Source organism: Benincasa hispida, chromosome 9 (genome assembly GCF_009727055.1).
Source record: "Benincasa hispida cultivar B227 chromosome 9, ASM972705v1, whole genome shotgun sequence".
NCBI lineage: Eukaryota > Viridiplantae > Streptophyta > Magnoliopsida > Cucurbitales > Cucurbitaceae > Benincasa > Benincasa hispida.
Genome location: NC_052357.1, coordinates 67,993,933 through 68,011,393, shown reverse-complemented (window position 1 = coordinate 68,011,393; position 17,461 = coordinate 67,993,933). Strand labels below are relative to the sequence as shown.

Genomic DNA, 17,461 nt, shown 5'->3' with positions numbered 1-17,461 from the left:
TCTAACGATATCTTTCTTGTATAAAAATGATATATATTAAAAAAAAAATGTGTCCTTATCGTGTCAATGTTTTAGATTTTTAAAAAAGTGATGTTCACCATGTTCGTGCCATTTCGTATTTGTGTCTTTAATCCATATTAGTGCTTCTTAGTGAGGTAGATGGTCCAATAAATAATGAGTAAAGGAATATAGAAAAGACGTAAGTATATTGAAATAAGAAAGAACTTTCTAAAACATATGAGGAACCTCATAAATAATCTTGTTCTTTGCAAGCACAGCCAAGCAGCCTCTTCCATTTTCTGTAAGGAAGTTGAATAGACCCATTGTTCCATGTATTGGGAAGTTTTCTACCCGAAGCCAACATGAAAAGGAAAATCCTTTATTGAGAGGCCACTGAACCGGTGTTTTAATTAAGATCCCCTACATATGAAGAAAATTAGTAGTATCAGAAAGGGGTAAAACATCAAGTCCAAAGGCTTTAAGAATAAATATAAACCATAGAAAAAGGCCATCGACCTGTTACATGTTAAACTACGCAATTAGAAAGATAACTTTCAAGTTTGCAACTATTCCCATAACTAAGACAGATATAAATCCACGAGGTTGTTTGTAAACAGTCTTGAAAATAATTTTTCATCTTTCAGAACAAATATTCTGTAAATATACCTTTGGATAACTGTTTTTCCTTTTCAAAAAAGAAGGAAAATTATTTTAAATGACAAAGTTGCTAAAAATATTTACAAATAATAGCAAAATATCGTAGTCCATCGCTGCGATAGATCGCGATAGACTACTATCTATGTCTATATTTGTCATGATAGACAGAGATAGTAGTCTATCGCAGATAGACGGTGAAATTTTGCTATCATTTGTAAATATTTTTGTTCATTTTCCTATATTTGAAAATAGCCCAAAAAAGAATTTGTTTCTATTTCAAAAAAAAAAAATTGTTTTCATTTCAATGTAACAGTGATGTGATGTACAATAATCTTATTCTTAATTGATCATTTAATCATAATTTTAAAAAAAATGAAAATTAAAACAGAAAAATGTTCTCTGAACAGCCATCAATCTTCCTTATTAAGCATACAAACCTCACAAAAATAATCATTTTTCATAATTTCATCCATACAAATCATTACATTTATCTTCTACCTCATTTTGAATGAATTGATAAAATGTAATGATTTGTATGAATGAACTCATTTTGAACCTACAATAATGCTATGGGATTTTAAGAGACTGTATTTTGCATTTCATTAAACAATATCCTAATGTAGATGTGAAGAGGCGTGTTTCAAATAAATTAAATGATTAAATTTGTCCTAATTTAACTCCCTAAGTGCACGCTTCCAAAGTATAAATTAACTTCAATTTGAATATTCACAAATGTCCATAGCTTGGTAGCATTGATGGGATTTCAGGAATCAGTTAATAATTATATATATATAAAAAAAAAAAAAAAAAAAAAAACCTAAATTAATATTGTATTATATATATGCCCTTTTTTTTCTCTTTCAACTCATTCTAAACACTTCCAAACAAATCTTCTCTGAAGGTAAACGCAACCCAAGATAGTTCTTTAACAACAGCTCATAGTCAAGGACTTACAGAATTGTTCCCACTCAGATCAAAAAAAGCAGTCGGTCCCTTCTCAGTTAGCATTGACAAAATACTGGCCATCAACAATGAACAATAACGTTTCTGTTTCCCAACTTTCTCACTCCTCAACAAAGCAAAAATTTTGCGGATATCCTTCCCGGATACACTATGCCCACCTATTACTTGAATTAACTGAGCAATTTTCACAATGACATCGTCATTGTTATCTTGACCAAACCAATCCAGAAGAAAAGTCAGCATTCCTGCTCTCACACAAGAAGCTCGATTGGATATAGAATCCCGAAGAAGCTGTTGAAACATATTAAGCCCTTGATGCTGCAGTGGCTCACTGCTCTGAGCAATGCAACATAGAAATGAAACATTCCAATTAAAACATAAGAGTGGAAGATGGAGAAAGAATATCAAGTTACAAGATAAATGAGTTTCTTTTTTCTTTTTTCCTTTTTTTTTATAAGAAACGAGAGGAAACTTTCTTTTTTTATGACAAATAAGAAACAAGAGGAATACATGTCAGAAGATAACAAGAACAACCTAAGGGCCAGGGTAGAGGCATCTCCCCCCCATCCCCCCACAAAAAAAACAACAAAAAAAGAGAATTTCTAACCTTCTGCAGAACACTCAGATAAAGAATGATCACGTCTTCATTCTGCATCAAAACGGCAGTAAAAAGAATATTATCTTTAAATAGTTGCAAGCATACAAGTGCACAGCCACTTCCATTAGATACTTCCGAAGTATCAAACTGAAGAAATGAATGCTAGGGATAGAAGAGGTCAGACAATGATTGGATGATAAGAGCTCTAGAAGAATCTGGGCATCATTAGGTACCTGTATAACAGGGCACAGCTTCAAGTCAAAATTTCCATCAACAAGCATATCAAGCAGGGCACTTAAGAGTGCATCACTTGGATGGCACTGACAGAAGTCCAAGAGCAAAGTTTGCATTGTCTGGTAACCTTTGCCAGCCAAAGCTCTAAATGAAGCCTGTACAACAAGCACATCAACAAATTAATAGCAAAAGTAAACTAGAAAATAGCTATGTTAGGATGAGAGAACGAAAGGAAGGGCATTATAATTTGGTTCATATGAAGAAGCATTTCCTTCAAGGCAGAACTCTCATTCAACTGTGTGTGCATGGGACTGGACGCATGCACATGAGCATGTACATCTATATGAGACCGAGAGAAAGCAGTTGCCAAGCGCCAAGGTTAATTAAAATGAAGGGCTCTTTCATGTACCAGCTAGGTTATGTTAGAAACTCTTTAGGAGTTGAATGCCTTGATAGAGAGAGTACAATTCAAGGACATGAGAAAGCAGTTGCCAAGCGCCAAGGTCAATAAAACGTTGGCTTGTTGGTAGGCAGCATGCCCCAGATTGCTTATAGCTTCATGGTTCAAAAAAAATATATCCACTTCAATGTTCACATTCTCTGGAAAATTTAAAACATTTTCCATGGATTGTATAAAATCCTCGTTCTCAGCAATACTTACACTGACTATGGCATCCTCTCCAAAATGAGAAATGCCCGATTCACTTTGATTTGTTTGAATGGGGAAACTCTATTTTTTTTCTTTGTAATTTTTTTTTATTTTCTTCCATACCCTTGTGGGTTTTTTCCTTTTTGAGTTTTAGTCCCTTTTCATTACTTCGATGAAAAAAAAATGAAAATGCTAAGTGCAGCAGTGCCCTGGCTTATGAAACTAGAGACTATCTCCAACTTAAGCAAATGCAAACACCCACCGTACCTCTCAATATACCAAAGATGCATTGATTTTTTTTTTCTTTTTTTGAAAAAGGAAACAGACTCTCCATTAAAATAATGAGATGAGACAAGCTCAATATACAAAAGGAAACTACGAGCAACAAAAACTAGGGAGCGGGAGATGCACCCGAGCATATCAACTAGGTTGACACTCCCTTAGCACCCTCATCATTTCCAAATTATCCTAAATATCAAACCAATACATATGACCAAAAATCCGACGAAATCAACTACAACTCAGCCAAAAGAAAAAATTAATGACAAACAAAACAAAGCCACAAAACTTAATCAGCCAGAAATACACAAAACAACCAAAAATACTACAAACCGTGATACAGAGTACTCCTACGAAGCTGTCGAAATAAAAGCCTGCAAATTCAAGCTCAGTTCTTGGATTAAAAATTCTGCAAAATGTTTGGATAGTGTACACCAAGACGAGGTGTTAAGTTGGGCTGTCTCAAAGTGTTCGAACCAAGTCAATCGCTTGTCATGGAAGACTCGTTGATTCCTTTCAAACCAAAGATCAGCCAGAAATGATTTCACCATGTTGAACCATAACAATTTAGCCTTCTTCTTCAAAGGAGGGCCCATCAAGATATGCAAACTGTTAGAGCGAAAATCATTTCCAAAGACCCACGTCAAATTAAAAATAGAAAACAATTTCAGCCAACATTGTTCCGTGTAGCAGCAACCAAAAAAAAGATGCAGCAGTTCCTCTGTGTCTGCCATACAAAGAGAGCAAATTTGTGGAGAAAGACAGTGATTAGGCAACTTCTTTTGCATCACAGAGGAGCAGTTCGATGTTAACTCGCCGAGGGCTTTTAGTTTTCTACAGTGCTTTCTCCAGCTGTTTCTCTAAAGAGGAGGCTAGAGATAGGTGCTTCACAAGGGATTTAACGGTGAAGACTCCCCTATTTTCAATGGACCAGATTCTCTTGTTCTGATTATTTGTTAATCTCTTTTCGGTAATAAGTTCAAGGAGATTTTCAAAATGTAGAATCTCATCATCCTTCAAATTTATACGGAAGAAGATGGACCATGATGAGGAGGAATGATCCAAAAATTCTGCTACTGAACCTTTTGGGTTTGTAATGATATGTATTTATTAATATGTATTTATATTGTAAATTTAATTAGGTGTCCTTTATTGTAATTTCATATCTCCTAGATTAGGGTTTCTTAATTACCTATATATATGTATCTTCAGACTGATTAAGTGAATAAGAATTATCATTCTCTCTAAACTTCTGAGTACATGGTATCAGAGACATCTAGGGTTTAGAATATTTGTTCGACGGCTACGCTAGGGTTTATGCTTCTCACAAGGTCAAGGTTTGAGTTGAGTCATCAAGTTTTGAGTGGCCGTTTGTCTCGCCACCCATCCCAGGAGAAGCGTCGCCACCGTCCGATCACTTCTACAGCCATCCGTCACTAGAAACAGTCGTGCGTGGAGCTCACACGCCGCCGGAACAGTAGTCCTCCTTCGCCACGCACCGGCACGTGGAGCTTCGTCTCCACTTTCAACCGGTTGGGTTTTTCTTAGCTCGTCGTTTCTGATCACTCTGTGCGTTTGGTTTCATCGAAATCTGCTTGGTTGTGAGTTATTTAGATAAAATACCCGTTTGTGCTTAGGGTTTGTTGCTGTTTTGTTCAGCTTGGAGTAGTTTTGTTCTTTTGTTTACCTTTGATTTCGATTCTGGCTTGTTCTTTCTACTTGTGAGGTCTACAAATTACTTATTAGCTCATAATGGATGAAGTGAAGCATATGGTCGTCTCTAATGTAATTCCCTTGGCATCGAAGATAAATGAACACAAATTAAATGGATCAAATTACTATGATTGACGTCGAACAATTCAGTTTTACTTGCTTAGTACAGATATGGATGATCATGTGACGGAGGAACCACCGAAAGATGAAAAGAAAAAGGCTTGGCTTCGTGATGCCACTCGACTTTATCATCAGATTAAGAATTCTATTGAGAGTGAGGTTGTTGGTTTGGTAGATCATTGTAATTCTGTGAAAGAACTCTTAGAATTCTTAGAATTTCTGTACTCGGGAAAAAAACATGTTCATAGAATGTTTGATGTCTGTATTGAATTCTTCCAGGCGGAACAGAAAGTAGAATCTGTTACAAGTTATTTTATAAGACTTAAAAAAACAGTTGTTGAACTTCTCGTACGATTGCCGTTTAGTCTTGATGTCAAAGTTCAACAAGCTCAGCGAGAAAAGATGGCTGTTATGATATTTTTTAATGGACTTTTCCCTAAGTTTGGAATGGCTAAAACACAGATTCTTTTTTACTCTGAAATTCCATCATTAGAGGAAGGCTTCAGTCATGTTCTTCATATTGAGAGTTCTCAGTCAAGTTCGCATGTTTCTCAACCGAACAATGCCCTTATGAGTAAGGTGGCACTTCAGGGATGGCTAACAACTTTCAGAAACCTAGTTATGATAATCGAAAATCAGATTCTTCAAAGATCGTATGTCACTATTGTCATAAGCTAGGACATATGAAACGTGATTGTCGGAAATTGTTGTATAAGAATCAACGATCTCAGCATGCTCAGATAGCTTCCACCAGTGATATGGCTGAAAAATCTATTACCATCTCTGTGGATAACTTTGCTAAATTTCAAGTTTCCCAGGAATCATTGTAGGCATCTTCTTCATCTAATCTTGTTGCCACCATTGCCGAGATAGGTAATACAAAATGTCTTCTTACATCATCTACCAAATGGGTTGTAGACTCTAGGGCCACCACCCATATGACAGGTAATTCTAACCTATTTTTTATGCCTCTGTCTCCCATCTCATCTCCGTCTGTCACCTTGGCAGATGGATTAACCTCCACTGTCCTTGGATCCGGAACCATTTCGCTCACTTCATCACTCTCTTTGTCCTCTGTCTTACATTTGCCTCATTTGTCCTTTAATTCAATTTCTATTAGCCAACTTACTCGTGACCTTAATTGCTTTGTCTCGTTTTTTCCTGGTTATTGCTTGTTTCAGGATCGTATGACGAAGAAGATTATTGGTAGAGGACATGAGTCGGGGGGTCTTTACATCTTCAACAATCAAATACCGAGAGCTATGGCTTGTCCTAGAGTAATATCCTCGTTTGATGTTCATTGTCGTTTGGGTCATCCGTCATTATTTGTGCTGAAGAAACTTCCATCCAAAATTTCGTTCCTTATCGTCTTTGAATTGTGAATCGTGTCAGTTTTCAAAATTTCATCGTCTTAGTTCTAGTCCTAGGGTTCATAAACGAACTAGTGCTCCTTTTGAGTTAGTTCATTCTGATATTTGGGGTCCTTGTCCTATCGTGTCTCAAACAAGTTTTCGTTACTTTGTTACCTTTGTTGATGATTATTCTCATGTAACTTGGTTATATTTAATGAAAAATCGTTTTGAGTTATTGTCTCATTTTTGTGCTTTTCATACTGAGATTGAAAATCAATTTAATGTCTCTACTAAAACCTTACAAACTGACAATGCTGGTGAATATTTCTCTCACGTACTTGGACCTTATCTGTGTGGTCATGGCATTATTCATCAATCTTCTTGTGCAAACACTCCATCTCAAAATGGGGTTGCTGAAAGAAAGAATAGACACCTCCTTGGAACAGCCCATGCCTTATCCTTCCAAATGCATGTTCCAAAGAATTTTTGGGCTGATGTTGTCTACTACTTACTTCTTGATTAATCAAATGCCTTCCTCTATCCTAAATGGAGAGATTCCTTATCGTACTCTTTTTCCTACAAAATCTTTGTTTCCCATTGCTCCCAAGATCTTTGGTTGTGTTTGTTTTGTTCAGGATATTCGTCCAAATCGTACTAAATTAGAAAATCTTTGAAATGCATTTTCTTAGGCTATTCATGTGTTCAAAAGGGTTATCATTGTTATTGTCCTACTCTGAACAGATATCTTATATCTCTAGATGTTACATTCTTTGAATATATACCCTTTAGTCCATCACCGTCAAGTTCGTGTCCGAGGGAGGACGACGATCTTTTTATCTACGAGGTTACTTCTTCTTCTCCATCATCCCCTCCTTCACCTTCCTCTGTTTCTCTTCCTTCTGATCCCCCAGTTATTCAAGTCTACTCCAGGAGTCCTCCACAGCCACCTTAAGATCCATGTCCTCCACCACTGGCTTCTTCGACATCTGATCCAAGGCCGAGTGATGATCTTCCCATTGCCCTTCGAAAAGGTAAACGCATTTGTACTTATCCTATTTCTTCGTTTGTTTCATATAACCAGTTGTCTTCTCCCACTTATACTTTTCTTACATCGCTTGATTCCACCTCTATCCCTAAATCTGTCAATGAAGCTTTATCTCATCCTGGGTGGCGTAGTGTAATGATTGAGGAGATGACTCTTTGGATGATAATGGTACTTGGACCATTGGATGTCAATGAAGCTTTATCTCATCCTATTTCTTTGCATTCTGATTAATTAGATAATTAGGACCATTGGTTGGGATTCCAATCAGTTGGGCTAAACATAAACAAGAAATTTAAGTCATAAGTCAGTTCAATGATCTAAATCATATTGGGTGAATCCATTTATCAATAAGGATTCAATCTCTCGAAAGGAGTTGGTCGGAATACCTTGATCATTTATCAATTCCGCGATCAGATTCTTTCTTTTCTTGGCTGCTAAGAACCGGTGGAAAAAACTAGTATTTTCGTCTCCCAATTTCAACCAATTCAGCTTGCTCTTTTACATTAAGTTCATTTCTGCCTTGCGGTAAACAGCCATTAAGTCAGCTATTAAGGCTAATCTCAGATCAATCTCCGCTGAAGAGGAATCAGATTATTCTGCCCGGTTGTCTCTTTTGCTAATTTCTCCAAGAAGTCTTTCTTCCTGTTTTCTTTGACTGCCCTCAAAATCTGCATGCCATTTCTTTAAAACAGTCTTTAGGCTCCTTAATTTTAAGGATATGAAAAAGCCAGCCCAACCTTGATGGTTACTACAGCTCAAGTGTCTTTCAATTAACCGGCAACAATCTACCAAGGATGCATTGATTAAAGCTTTCTTATACGTAATTGTGGGTGTCAATGACCAAGAGTAATCCTACTTAGCAGTTAACTTGAATAGTTAATAGGTCTCTAGTGGCTTCTTATTAGGGCATCTTATTTCATTTCCCTATATAATCTTTTATTAATTCATGTACAAATAAATCATTTACCAAATAATTTAATGTTCTAAGACAATGCATTGATACTGAACCATGCCACGTGGCCTCATAGTAATGTGGTCCAATGAGTTTTTTTTTTTTTTTTAACAGAAACAACACTTTTCATTGATGAGATGAAAAGAGACTAATACTCAAATTACAATGAAATATAACTAGAAAGGAGACATGAATCCAAGAAGACTAGGAGATCAGCAACAAGATTATTCTAGATATATGTCTAAGAAACATGAAGTAGATAATGCAGCTCATATGGAACAATAGTGAATAACGATGTCATTATTTTTCAGCACATTAGAGTGCTTCCGATCATGCCAAAAGATCAAAAGAATTAGACACCCACGGGGAAGTTTTAGAAGTACCTTTGAGACTTCATTTTTAGCTAGCAGACAAGTAAGAGTTTGAAGGACGTTCAAAATCAACCTTTCACCATCCGCCTCATCAACATTACCATTCAACAAAGAGACAATATGCAAAAAGCACTCTCCATCACGAAACAGAGTTTGGTAGTACTGAAGGAAAGCAAAATGCAACACTTAGAATACCAAAAAGACTGCACAAGTCAACAGGAAAAGAAAGTTTACAAATAACAAAAACCAACATTCGTTTTCAGATAGTTCTTAGGATGTTGGGGTATTTTAGAAAAGTACTGCAGGTAGAAATACCTGAGGATCATTCAGAAGAATCTCTCTGATTCCAACCAACAGATCAATAGAGAGATCCGTAGAACTTTTCTCCCGCTCTTTAATTTGAGCAAACATTTCAAGATATTTCGTACAAATATACAGTTTCGCCTTTTGATCTTCCTCAGAAATTGGTTTTATCTGAATAACAGTTCAACCAAAAGTAAACAAAAAAGGTTAAAACAAGCAAAGTAAGCTTTTCAGTGTACATTAACCCACCCCAATGTCAATTAATTATAGAAAACATATAAACTTTCAGCACATTCTCGAAGAAACCCAAAACGATACAGAATTTAGCTACACGAACAAATCAATAATATTACACTACCTTTATGAGCTCAAGTGTGTGTTTAAGTACACGGCTTCTCAAACTTTCTTCCCAAAATAAATCAAACAAACAATCAATTGATGTTGAATTAAGCAGAACCAAATTTTTAGCTTCGTCTCCTATTGAGAAAAATTCTGTGAAAACCTCCATGATGGTTTCCAAGCATGCAAGACAACTTTGACCTGTCTCCCTTGAATCAGTTCCCTGATTACTTCGAGATTGAATGTCTTCGACATAATTAATCTCAGATGAAATAACATTTCCAGATCTTCTGTGTTCCTGGGCTTGAACACAAGCAACTTTAAGCAACCGGGGAACTGCATTCAGTGTCTTGAATGAAGCAACAGTTCTCTCAGATGAAATTTGTAATATGCGGAGCAAGCTTTTAGAGAGAGCAATGGCAACGTCCGGATTACAAGCAGACTGTTCAAGGGTGTCTAATAAAGCAGATAATTCAGGCTGCCAATTACAGGGTTGTAAGTTATAAAATGCATCAAAGCAGAAGCTGAATATGAATAAGTAACAGAACATAATGCAACAAATATTATAAGGCCGACTAGTCATATGATCTAATAAAATTAAATGGCTCCACATACAAACCAAAAATATTTAAGCTGCAAGAGAAGAAGTTAAAAAAATTTAATTAAAAAAAAGGCAAATATCAATTTATACCCCTAAACATGAGGGATTGTATCAATTTAAACCCTAAACTAAAAATTATATTAATTTAAACCTTAAATTTTGGGGATTGTATCAATTTAAACCATGAACTTTGGAATTTGTATCAATTTAAACCCCAAACTTATAATTATATCAATTTAACCTTTGAACTTTCATAAGTATATCAATTTAAACCCTGAACTTTCATAAATATATCAATTTAAACCCTGAACATTCATTAAGTGTATCCAAATAAAACATAATGGAGGGTTTAAGTTAATACAATTATGAAAGTTCAACGTTTAAATTGATACAATCCCCAAAGTTCGGGGTTTAAATTGATACAATCCCTAAAGTTCAGGGTTTAAATTGATACAATTATTATTTTAAGGTTTAAAATGATATAACACCCAAAGTTCAAGGATATAAATTTTAAGTTGATACAATTACGAAAGTTAAGGGTTTAAATTAATACAATTATTAGTTTGAGGTTTAAATTGATACAATCCCCAAAGTTCAAGATTTAAATTGAGACAATTAATTGTTTAGGGTTTAAAATGATATAACATCCAAAGTCCAGGGTATAAATTTTACCCAAAAAATAATTATAAAATTTGTTCTTAAAAATTAAATTTCCCTAACAAGGTCCAAGCTTTGTCATTGATATAATGAAAAGACAACAAATGTTCAAAGCAAAGAAACTCCTAAAGGGAGTGAAAGAAAGAAGGAAAAAAGAACTCTAAATCTGGCTTACATCTCAATTCATACAAATATTGCTCGGCAAAAATGAAAAAACAAAGTGATTAAAAGCTAATAATAGAAGGATTGGAACCAACCAGGAACACAAAAGGTTTGCTCTCAGAAGAAAATAGTCAAATAAACATATAAATGGGTGTATAAAATGTCAAATAAAAAGCCTTCATGCCTGCAAATGGGTAAATACCTATAAGCCCCTTTAAGGGTAAACAAAATCCCTAGAAACATGAACAATTACCGCAAACATTACAATAAAGGAAATTTTAGAGAACATAAATGAGTGTTTCCAATACACTAAAAAAACAGGACCAAGCTGGGTTGACAGGAGAATCATGGCCCATGGTAATAAGGGTAATATATAGGGCCAAGATGAGGCAGCTGCTGCCTTTAAAAGTCAGCCCAGACCTTTGTGTTGAGGACAGTTTCTCAAGAAAGGTTAGGGTTTATCCACCGTTCCACTTTGATTCTGTGTTTCTTCCCCATCTTTGTTGATATGGTGGAAAAGAAGCCCGCAACAGTGTCATGTGGTATTGGCAATGTTAAAATTTTATGGAACATAAAGTGAACAGTTCAAACTACAATGCTAGGAGTTAAATTGTTAGAATGTTAACCAAGGATAACACCTGCTCCACTTCAAGATGACAACAAATAGCCTTTAAGAGGAACATGCCTGACCGTTCTTGTAGACAAAACTTAATTTTTAGAAACAAATGAAAAGGAATAAAATAAAAGATTAAACTCCCAAACGGGGAGAAAAAAAAAGATACAAACAACAAATACACCCAAATAGAGATAAACTTTCAAACAACTTCGACCCGACATGCCTTCTTTAAATACTGAGAAACAATGGCTACTACAAAACTACCAAAAGGAACCCAAAAATGACCACCAACCAACAAAAGTCCGACAAAGAGCAAACTGAAAACTCTTTTTTATTTGAAAAGGAAACAAAGTTTTTCATTAAATTAATGAGATGAGGCTAATACTCAAAGTACAAAAACAAAAAGAAGAGAAAGAGCAGTTTTGACCATAAAACATAAGAACTAAGCAGGAAAAACAAAGGCATTCTAGTTCAAACCATTTTTTATAGAAACAACTTTCATTGAGAAAGAATGAAAAAATACAAGGGCATACAAAAAAACCAGACCACAAAAATACAACCCCTCTAAGGACAGGGTTTCCAACTAAGTAAGATATCACCTAGAGAATAGTTACAAAAAAAAAAAAAGCTTTGAAACCGAAGCCCAAAGCGAAACATGAAATCTCACTAAAGACCAAACCTCACAAGAGTCCTTACCCAAACCTCTAAAGACCCTATTGTTCCTCCCCTTCAAATATCCCACAAAATAGTGCACACCCAAGTGAACCACAACAAGTGGTCTTTCCCTCTGAAAGGCGAATGGAGGAGGAACTCCTCGATCATAGCCTGAATATCCCTTCGGCTGGCAATACGAATGTCAAACTCCTGCAGAAAGCACATCCACACAGACTTTGCAAACTAACAGCCTCGAAGGAGGTGATCCAGGTCTTCCTCTGCCCTCCGACAAAGAATACAGCAGAAAGGACCCATTAACAAGGTCATCTTCCTGGCAAGCCTATCCAACAACCAAGCAGCACTTGCCAAGTAAAGAACTTGATTTTCTTTAGTATCTTTAACCTCCACACCACATCAAAGACCGAAACACTAACAGGAGAGGGATCCAACAAAAACCTAAAGAGAGATTTACAGGAAAAGCCCTTAGAAGGATTAGGCTTCTGGACACAAATGTCCCTTCTCCCTTCCCTAAAATTGCACTCCTCTAATAGAGAAAGAAGAGAGACAACCTTCGTCGTCTCCCTATTTGATAAATGACGACAGGACCCTAAAGAAAAACCCACCGAACTGCCTAACCAAATCAAAAAATCAAAGACCGGACAATTTTTTAGGGAGAAGAGATGATAAAGGTGAGGAAATGCAGAATAAAAAGGACTATCCCCAACCCACTGATCTTTCAAAGAAAAGTTCCCTTACCATCCCCCACATGCAACGAACCAAACTAGAAAACAAGAGAACTCAAGAGATATATCTTTCCAAGGATTTCAGTGTGTGCCTTTAACCCCCTTTGCCCTCCATTCCAAGGGATGAGTGTCATACTTACTCACGACGATCCTATGCCACAAAGATTTGGGCTCAAGAGCAAAACGCCAAAGCCACTTAGCCACCAAAGCTTTGTTACGAACCCTTAACCTCTAACCCACCCTGATTCACAAGACGCCCAACGAACTCCTAACCAACCATATGAGAGCCTTTCCCTTCATCCACTCCTTCCCATAGAAAATCTCTCATGAACTTCTCAAGGCTCTTGCAAACCGCACTCAGAGCCCTAAACAGGGAAAAGTAATACACAGGTATTCCACTCAGCACAAATCTAATCAAAGTTGGTCTACCCACTTTAGAGAAGAAACCTTTGTTCTAAGATGCTAACCTTTTACGAATCTTCTCAAAAACGGAGTCCCAAAAAGACAAGGCTCTTAGGTTGTCCCCCCAAGAGAAGGCCCAGGTAATAGGAAGGGTCCCAACCTCGCAACCAATCACACTCACTCACCTATCAAGCTTATCCTAATTGCAATTAACACCCAAGATCTGACATTTGCTCTTCTTAATTTTAAAGCCGGAAATGTCCTCAAAAAATCCCACCATATGGTTGAGAATCATGAAAGAATCCTCATTACTAGAACAGAATAACATCGTGTCATCAGCAAACTGAAGGTGAGATAAGGCAACCTCGTCAGACTCAACCCTAAAAGGCTCAATGATGTTTCCTTCCACCCCCTCAAAATAAGAGGGCTCAAGACATCCACCACGATTAAGAACAAAAAAAGGGAAAAAGGGTCCCCTTATCTTAACCCCCTATAAGTTTGACTCGATCCCTCAGGGGTTCCATTAATAAGAATGAGTAATTCACATTTCTAATGCAACCCCATATTCACATTCTCCATTTGTACCCAAAGTTTTTCCTTTCCATCACTTTGACCAAAAAGTCCCAATCAACGTGGTCATAAGCATTTTCAAAATTCGAGTTGAGGATAACACCCTTCTTCTTGTTAACTCTATAGTCCTTAATGGCTTCATCGATTTGTTTGTTTCACCTTGTATTAATTGGACCTTCAGTGCTTGCGCCTTGTTTTGTTTCCTAGTTGTATTTTGCTTTTATCATTCTCCAGGAAAGTGATGAGAGTGCTATGGGGTGTCAACCTAATTGAGATGCTCGGGTGCACCTCTTGATCCTAATGTTTTTGTTCTGCTAGTATCTTGTTGTATTTTGAGCATTAGTCTCATTTCATAAACCGGTAACCTTCCTATTTTCCTTGGATGGGGGCATTCCACCAAGAATATATATTGGCCTTAAATGAAGGATGTTCCAACCACATGTTCCCAAAGTAGAAGGAACAACTTCGACCCCAATTCTAAGGTCCCGAAGACAAAATGATAGGCCAGTGATCCGACATAATTCTAGGTCCCTTTACATGCCTCGGACTTCCGAATCTTTTGATCCAGTTATCAGAGAGTAAAAACCGATCTATCCTTATAGCTGCCCTACGGTTGGCCCAAGTGAATTTTCCATTGATCAGTGGGATCAAATAAACCACTCTCTCCAATGAAATTATTGAACGCTCTCATGGATTTGGTAATTCTACCACCGGAAGCCTATTCCTCAGGAGAGTAAACAACATTAAAGTCTCCTGCCACACCACCTAGATCCACAATAACCATACAAGTCCCTTAGCTCTTCCCAGAAAAGATCCCTCCCTCAGACCTCGATGGGCCATAAACCCCCAAGACCCAGAACTCTTCACCTCTGTTGTCCATAAAAGAAATAGATAAGGAAAAAGTACCCCTAACCACCTCCCTAGCCAATCAAGATCTAGTACTCCACATAACCAAGATCCCACCTGACGAACCAATCGAGTCAAGAACCTCCCATTCCACTTGTTTACTCTTCCAAATACTCGATCCTCCCACAACAAAAAGAGCTTCTTTGCCATTTTTCTTTTTTTTTAAAAAAAAAAAAAAAAAAAAAAAAGGAAACAAGCCTTTTTATTAATGCATAAAAAGAAAGAACAACAATAACTGGATTTTCTTGCGAGAGCACCTCCTTCACTAGCCTCATCTTAACCCTCCCTTTCAATCCCCTCACATTCAAAGAAATAATTTTCGACATCGAGACAAGATTAGCTTCACCTCTTTAGAGGCTCTCTCTCCCCCATAATTGATCGAACTATCTAACTTTTTAAATGGCCTAGCCAATTTACTACTAATCTTCTTCCTCTTCCCTTTATCAACTTTCCCTGCAATGTCCACAGCCCCCTCATTTCCTCCAGCCTCTATCGAATGAATCCCCACCGATACCAGGGTAGCCCACCCTTTACTCTCCAAACCCAGATTCATTGACCTACCTAAATCCCAAGAGGAGGCTTTAATCCAACGGATCAAACCAAGTCAAGACATTCTAGTTTAAAAATGAATCTTGAATAGAAAATCTTGCAAATGACTAGGAAAGAGAGCACTAAGTGGAGGATTTACTTCGAGCAAGCTAAAACGGATCAAACCAAGGAATAGACTTGACTTGAAAAACTTACTGATTTCTTTCAAACCAAATCGTTGCGATAATAGTTTTAATTGCAATTGACCATAGCAAATAAGATTGACACTTCAAAGATGGGCCTTCAAAAAAATACAATCAAAGAATAGATGTTAACGATCTTCAATACTAGCCATACAAAGCGGACACATACAAAGAGATAAGCAACAAGAAGTATTTCAATTGTTGAACCTAACAGTGTTCATGCTAGCCAATGGAACATTGATGGATACAAAAATATTTCAATCGTTGAGCCAGCATAAACTCAACTATTGAGTCGTGCAACATTTCTTACTTTGTTAAGGCTTAGCTTTTCTAGTACATGAATAGACATGGAATCTAGATGGTCTTTCTAAGGATTCAAGTGAAATAGGGCCTTTGCCATCCTTCCTCGGGGAGAAGTTCAAATTTTTCTTTGGCTAATTTCAAAGTTGGGGATGGCAAAATCTTAGAAACTTTTTGTAGTTAGAAGTTAGAACCCCACCATTTTACTTTGTTCACTTTTATCTTACCCCTACTTTCTTAGTTGCTGCATCTTCGCTATTACTCGTTCCTTTTAGATAATGTTTCCTTATTATTTCATTGCCAATGTTCTTCCTTGTGTATAGCGTCAACATTATAGCACATAAGATTTGATTCTACAATCAAGTCTTATGGTTTTGATCAAAACATTGATGAACCTTGTATTTACATGAAAACCATCAACAGTTCAATAGCTTTCTTTGTTATATGTATAGATGATATCCTACTCATTGGGAATGATGTAGGACTATTGATTGACATAAAACAGTGGTTGACGACACAATTCCAAATGAAAAATTTGGGTTTGGTGCAATTTGTTCTAGGCATTCAGATCTTTAGTGATCATAAGAACAAATCGCTAGCTTTGTCTCAAGCATCATATATTGACAAAAACTTGTCAAGTATTCGATGCAAAACTCCAAGAGAGACTTACTACCTTTTAGGCACAGAGTTGTTTTGTCTAAAGAACAGTGTCCTAAGACACCTCAAGAAGTTGCAGAAATGAGACGAATCCCTTATACATCGGTTGTTGGCAACCTGATGTATGCGATATTATGTATTAGACCCGACATCTGCTATGCAGTGGAGATAGTTGGTAGATATCAATCTAATCCAAGATTAGATCACTGGACTGTCGTAACAACTATCCTCAAGTATCTTAGGAGAACGAGGGATTACATGCTTGTATATGGGTCTACACATAAAATAATTAAAATAACAATAATTAAACAATGTCCTTGATTCAACAGATGCCCTAAGCAGGAGCGAAAAACCAAGTCAACCAAATAAATAGCCATCAAAAGAGCAATAAAGATTACCATTAACATATTTACAGCACCTAAGTGCTACGTAAATTCTTAGAGGGTCTTCCTACTTTCACTTAATCATAAACTAAAGTACATTCTTCTTATAATCAAAACCTTTTGCTTTGGTAATTTCAATTTTCCATGCAGTAGTAATTATCTTAATCTTTTTGTTTTTTTTTTTTTTTATGAAACAAAAATTTCTTATAAGTTGGAGTAGATTTTTGTTTTTTTTTTTATCGACTTTTTGTAACTGAAGTTGGAGTATATTTTTTCAAATTTCGATCGGTAGATTCAAGGGTTGCAATGTTCATGTTGTAGTTTCACAAAACCATTTTAAAAAATTAAAAAACAAAATAATAAAAAATAAAATAAAAGAGCTATCGTGAAAGAGAGAAAAATAATCAAAATATGTACAAAGAATGAAGCAATGAAGTATACTTTTCTTTGGCAAGATATTTGTTCATACTTCTCATGGAATTACATAACCAGTAAAAATAGAAC

General features: G+C 36.3%; 1 protein-coding gene across 5 annotated transcripts in view; it reads right to left on the bottom strand.

The window, feature by feature from the left end:
- Positions 1–17,461, bottom strand: part of LOC120085565 (BEACH domain-containing protein B-like) — a 52,482-nt gene that overhangs the window by 11,501 nt on the left and 23,520 nt on the right. For all 5 annotated transcript variants that reach the window (XM_039041603.1, XM_039041602.1, XM_039041605.1 and 2 more), the window contains exons 12-18: positions 9,595–10,053; positions 9,249–9,407; positions 8,946–9,095; positions 2,452–2,607; positions 2,228–2,269; positions 1,612–1,956; positions 247–420 (exon numbers count right to left, since the gene is read on the bottom strand). In XM_039041603.1, the coding sequence (XP_038897531.1) occupies positions 247–420; positions 1,612–1,956; positions 2,228–2,269; positions 2,452–2,607; positions 8,946–9,095; positions 9,249–9,407; positions 9,595–10,053 (1,485 nt within the window). The remainder of the gene's footprint in view (positions 1–246; positions 421–1,611; positions 1,957–2,227; positions 2,270–2,451; positions 2,608–8,945; positions 9,096–9,248; positions 9,408–9,594; positions 10,054–17,461) is intronic.